This window comes from Crassostrea angulata, chromosome 3, assembly GCF_025612915.1.
Source record: "Crassostrea angulata isolate pt1a10 chromosome 3, ASM2561291v2, whole genome shotgun sequence".
Classification (NCBI taxonomy): domain Eukaryota; kingdom Metazoa; phylum Mollusca; class Bivalvia; order Ostreida; family Ostreidae; genus Magallana; species Magallana angulata.
This window is the reverse complement of record NC_069113.1, coordinates 4287410-4293755: the sequence shown is the minus strand read 5'-3', so window position 1 is coordinate 4293755 and position 6346 is coordinate 4287410. Positions and strand designations below refer to the sequence as shown.

General features: G+C 32.0%; 2 protein-coding genes across 2 annotated transcripts in view; one reads left to right on the top strand and one right to left on the bottom strand.

Annotated features, from left to right (window-relative positions):
• Nucleotides 1-71: 71 nt before the first annotated feature.
• Nucleotides 72-3129, bottom strand: LOC128175598 (26S proteasome regulatory subunit 10B-like). Its single transcript, XM_052841354.1, has 2 exons — nt 3030-3129; nt 72-481 (listed from the first exon to the last, which is right to left on the bottom strand). The coding sequence occupies exons 1-2, from the start codon at nt 3127-3129 to the stop codon at nt 72-74; spliced, it is 510 nt and encodes a 169-aa protein (XP_052697314.1).
• A 1274-nt stretch (nt 3130-4403) lies between these two features.
• The window catches only part of LOC128175837 (endothelial PAS domain-containing protein 1-like), a 38259-nt gene continuing 36316 nt past the window's right edge, over nt 4404-6346 (top strand). The window contains exons 1-2 of the mRNA XM_052841684.1: nt 4404-4579; nt 5709-5807. Coding sequence (XP_052697644.1) covers nt 4563-4579; nt 5709-5807 — 116 coding nt within the window. The 5' untranslated portion in view covers nt 4404-4562. The remainder of the gene's footprint in view (nt 4580-5708; nt 5808-6346) is intronic.

The following is a 6346-nucleotide window of genomic DNA, read 5'->3' as shown; positions in this document are numbered from 1 at the left end:
ATATATCTTCACAATAGACTGTTTTGAAAATCAATATTATACATTTGTTAATTTACTCAGATAGATTCTGATCAAAGAGATGTCTTTATATTTTCAATCTTTAAATTCATTTCCATTTGACACACCTCTCTAAGTTCTCTAATTTGCTCCCCAAGTCCACCAATCTGGTTGTAACTGATTTCCCCTGGATCCTCCACTGACATGTTATACACCAGTGGATCTACCTCTCGAGGTAAATACCTCATTACTGTGAGTGTGGTCATGTCCAAGGCCACTCGTGTCCCCGGCTTCAGTTTGCTCTTGTCCAACTGCCTTCTACAGCCCACAACATACCTCGGCCCATTTGTGGCTTTAACAATGAACTTCTCCTCTGTTAACTGCTTTAGAACCTCGCCCACTATCTGACCTACACTTTGAAGAGCCTTCAGGTCATTCTCGGACTTGTCATACTGTTTGTTCAGCTCTTTGGCATTTTCTCGCACTACGGTGAAAGATAAAACACTGATTTAAGTGCATAAAATACAAGCATACTCTTACAAGTGTATACAATATTTCCAGGTAGACAAAATAAGCCTAATATTTGGTGGTTTTACTCCAATTTGGTTCTCAATAAACTATGTGGTATCTCTATTTTATCTAGCCTTATCCCAGCAAAAATCAAATTTTGCTCATTTGAGTTTATTCTTTTCTAATGAAAAAGAAACAGATCAAGTACAATTAAATCAAGACATTGTTGAGAAGGTGGCAATCTCAAATGCCCCCACTTTATAAAGGACATTAGGATGAAAAGTATTTTTGAGGACTTTGCTTTGACCTACAAGGTCACTGCCCATCCTTTACTTACAGGCACTATGTGGTTTAAGGTAGGTCGCGGGTTTACCCCATAAAAAATCTCATGAGAAAACATGCCCTGAAAATTTTTAAAATCGTTATTTAGGATACACAGTTCATTATATAAATTGTTTTATCAAATTTGCCTACGCTATTTGTATGCAATACCGCTCTAAACTTAGTGTTGCTTGTGGTGCTGTTTTGACGCTTTTCTAATGAAATATATAGGAAAATGAGCATATTTCTCTTTATATTCGAGATGGAGTTATTTAGAAAAATAGCTTATAAACAATTTAGACGAATTTATCGATGGTTTCTATGTGTAAAGAAAACGTAATTTACAAATTATTTGTGTAAAAAAAATTATATGTGTTCTCGCTATTTCGTTCTATTTTATTTTATGTTTCTGATTATTCTACAAAAAATTGTCGCATTTCCGTATTTGATGTCATGATTATGACAATATTAATGGTAATTTTAAAGTAAAGTTTCTGATAAACTTCTGAACAAATTGATTGAACATTTTTTAAAGAAATTCTACATGAGAATCACAAAAACGCTTTTTTAAATGACGCTTGATAAAGAATGTACAAGAAAAAAATTAAATGAGATTTCATCTGCTAATTTACATTTCAAGTTTTCTCAGTAAGGTCAAACATCTCTCATATCTTTAAAAGAACAAGTTGTTGTACAATAAAAAGTCAACAAAGGTTTACCTTTATTGACTTTTTATTGTACAACAACTTGTTGATTAAATACACAATCAAATCAACTGATTAATTTGAAAAAACAACAACAAACACTTGCTTTTCCGGTGATTATTTTTAGGGACTAGTCAACACTCAAACATAGCAAAGCACGTCAGTATATACAACAGTCGGCATAATAATAACAATAGTGTTGCATTGTGCATTTACTATGCCTAAATAGTAGTCAGGGTTTGATACATAGAGCACTCGCCTCCGGCTCGTGCACTATGTATCAAACCCTGACTACTATTTAGGCATAGTACAACACAACACTATTATATAAATAGAGGTATCAAAAAGATGTTTGACCCACTGGTACTAGTTTCTGAGATGAAATTTAACCACATTATACCGAGCGCAGCGAGAGGTGGGCGAAGCCCGCCTCGCGAAGCGAGGATTAATGGTAACACGTATATATAAGAAAATCAGTGAAAAATGAAAGTTGAATCAGGGGTACTAAGCCAAAAAAAAATTCTTCCAGCCCTGGGCGGCGCCATATTGGCAGCCATTTTGTTATTGAAAAGTTAGTTCGATCATTGATTGACTGGTACTTATTGCTGTCTATTGCCCCTAAACTCTAATAAAATGTTCCAGTGTTTCAATAGAAGGTAATTTGAATTAAAAGAAATAAAACGGGACACCAGATAAGATTCAATATAGTTCTTTAACCAAGAAATATGACTAGTTCTATGTAGGTCTTATCAAATTATCAGATGGAAAATAAAAACATGAATAAAATCAAGGAATTGATCTTTTAGATACTGAATATAGTATTTAATTTTATTATCACAGCATTTATATGAAATAAGTTGATAAACAATGAAAGAAGAAATTTTAAAAAAGTTCAGAATAACGTAACTCTCCTTTCCGAAGACAAAACGTGTATGTCTTACGTCTGAAACATGACTCATAATGTAGACTGATCATGCGACGTTGAGTTAAACTTTGGCTAATGATTTGAGTAGGCTCCCAGACAGATCCTATACTGTCAGTGTGTGCGTTTCAAATAAATTTTGTTCTATAAAAATCAAACTGCACTAGTACTGTGTTGAATCTGCGCTCGGTCCAACTGTCACACCGTTTACATATTAGTGATGTACTCTTGATTAAAGTAAGATACTTTATTTTATGATTATAACATGGGGTAGATATCATTGCAGAGTGTTCGTGGCTTGACCACAAAATTGGAGTAAAACCCCCAAAAGCGGGCTGTGCACCACTTGCAAATGGAGATGAACATTTCCAATGCTTTCACTTATTTATCTGCATTTTCTATAGAAATATTTGTAGCATAAACACATGAAAGAATGTGCTTAGAAAACACACAATATACAGCAACAGAGACATGACAAAGCATAAATAGTACATACAAAGCATATTGGTTTCATTGTTTCTACCTCAACTTAAACTGATTTTTATTTACCAAACGATTCAGATATTGAAACATACTTTCTTTCAATCGAGCCTCTAGTTCTTTATGTTCTAGAAGCTTCTTTCTATAGTCTGCCAAAGCTTTTTCTCGCACGGAATCTGTCACCGGCGCAGCCATTTTTCTTCTATGAATAACTTGTACCACGATTGGATAGAAGAAAAAAATAGTAACTTGTACAATGTTTAACTGCATTGACGTGGATATACAGTAGTATTTCGTTGAAACAAAAGTATAAACCGTCGTTAAAATCAGAAGAAGTCGCAGAGATTGTTTATTGATGTTTATAATATTAAAACCAAACTTTTGTTGAAATTGAAATTTTGACATATGAACAAAAATTCTGGTGTAGCACTTAAAAATATACCTTTTCCATTTTATTTTATTCGTGAAAGAGCTTTTAGTTCAAAATCTAACTTTTAAAAAATCTAAACTATTAAAGAAACTGCTGCATGTTTCTATGACAAAAATGCATGTGCTTTGAACTGTAAAAACTTATGGTAATGAATTTTTTAATATTGCATGAATATTATTTGATTAATCTGTCTATCTAGTATTTGTTGGGTTTTTTTAATTATTTTTTTAAATTTAGTTTAAAAATATTTTATCTAGTTTTTCGTAACATACATGTATATATACGTGTACCTTTTAAAAACAATGCTTAAACAGATTGAGAAACTTTGATAGCTATTTAATCCATTGATTGATATGTTGGGGACATTATTTATAAAATTAATAATATATATTTTATTTTATCGGGTCAATTTTATCAAAATTCTATTTTTTCTTTGTTTAATGAGATTTATAACTTTATCCAAAGTGTTCAATTTTTATCCTGTGATTTTTACAACTGTGATAAATTTCAAATACTGTTTTGAATGAAGAAAAAAACGGACATCATGATATGAAGAAATTTTTGGAACTGAGAGCAAAATCAAGCTCTGGATCAAGTAAATATATATATATAGCTGAGACAAAACTCAAGTGCACTGACTAAACACGCTAAATTAAAGGACAATCAACAACGGCGAATCTGCTCTATGGCACAGTTTCTGATTGTGAATCAGCCAATGCAATATCTATTAATTCGTCAGAATGAAAAAAGAAGATTTTGTAAAGTGTAAAAATTATACTACACACAAATTATAACAGCAATCTTATAATGGTGTTACTTGCCATGTTCGACAATGAATATATAAACAGGAAAGTATAATTATTTTTTTATTTAGCTCTGTAGTTTATACACTATAGGTAATAATAATTATGTATAATATAACTAAACATTATAATATTAAACAAGCAGGAGGGTTTTTTTGTTTAAGAAAAATGGCGCGAAATAAAAAACACAATAAAGTACAGGTGTACCAAAAACAAACGTTTTCATGACTAAGGATTTGGGGATAATCGCCGTCATTGTGATGTTAGCAATGGAGGATTGAGAAAAGTTTATCAAAATATTTTGATACTTTTGTTTTGTGATTATTGCCTTAAAATGTTATTTTGGGATTTCTGGAAATCGAAATTTGGCTGAAGCGCGTGAATAAAGGATCAACATGTCAGTGTACAAAAAGTAAGTGTTTTTATAGGTGTTGAGCACCTGTCAAATCTTAGGTACTTGGAGCAATGTCGGTCAAAATATGACCTATTTAATTTCTAACGACGAAATATGAATAGATTTGGTGTTTGTATTATTTATTACATGTCCCAGAATTCTGCTGTCGCAACAATTTGGTTACCTAATCGGAATTCACCTGGACTGGCATTATAACTACCTTGTTGTTAATTGGTGTTCACTCAAGCGAGACGGGTTCCCTTCATAAGATAATTATTATTCTATGTTCATCATTGTTAGTTGGTTCTTTAAGCATTATTGAGAGACATGATATTGTGAATGATTGTAAGTTGAACAGGTTTACCAAAATGAAATTTAGAAGGTAACTCTATATTTATCGCATAATGATATGAAATTATGACTTCATGGTTACAATATATTTACAGTGATTTCTAGGCTGCTGCTTATTACAATATAGAAAGAATAAAATGTTTAAATTCTACATGTATTGACAGTTTTCTAATGAAGTTTTAGAACCAAATCTTGATTTTTCTTTTTTGACATTTTAGTAAACATGTGTGAAGGAATTATATATCTATCTATTTATAGCTAAATGATATTTTTCTAAAATCTGTGATCTTTTCTGAAATCCATGATCTAAAAAGGGGCTTTAGATAGAAATTACCTTATTTTTCTGTAAGATATTATCTAATTTTTTTAAGTTGTGTGTTGCACCAGCTGCACGTGGATTATATTTTGTTGAACTTGATGAACATAGCTTAATTCTTTTGACATAATACCACTTAATTTTGAGAGAGAGAGAGAGAGAGAGAGAGAGAGAGAGAGAGAGAGAGAGAGAGAGAGAGAGAGAGAGAGAGAAATGAAAAATATTCAAGAGGGTTGAAGACTTATTTGAAAATCAGTAGCTGGTTCCATAGGTAAGAATTACTACTTAATGAATAGCAGCATTATGTCAGCTGTCTGTGGATGCAAGTTGGCAATTAATTTAAGACTTGCATATCCAATTATATGTAAATGTACTGTACATGATATTTTTGTGGAAGTGAAGCTGGAAAAAGTTGCAATTTCCACTGATTGCTGGTCATTTATGTTCTCAAAAACTTAATAGGAAATATTAATTTTTCAGAATAAAGATGTTGTCAGTACAGGACAACAATCAACTGATTGAAAATGTGGAGCACTTAGAGAAGATGGAAACCGGCGTCAAGGGCCGGAGACTAACAAGGTGTGTACACCAAGAAGTACAATAGCAGACTATACTACTATAATTGTCACACTCTCATGCATCAGTCCATAACAGTGAGGGTACTGTGTCTTCTCCATCAGTACTTAGTATATTGTTTACTGTTTTCTGATAGAAATTATTTTCATAAGGAAACATAGTGTATACTCATACTCTGGATGTGTTGCACTAGGAAGTGATTAATTTGTTGCCCTTTCTATTTGTACCAGTTAAAGAAAGTTAAAGTAGAATTCATAATCCATGATGAGCATGATGAGATGAACTGAACTATTATGAAGAATAATGAAGCTTTAAAAAATACAGCCATTCCATTACACCCCCTTCTTGAATGTATTGTCTAATAGCAGTATAAATTATTTAACTTTACAGTAGATGGAAACAGATCAATGCTAGATATTTCATTGTCATTTCATTATCATTGATTGCAGTAATAGACATGGATTAATAAATCTGAGCTAAATGATTATTGGATGCCTGCAAATAATGATAAAACTAATGTCCAGTCTGTAATTGAATAAGAC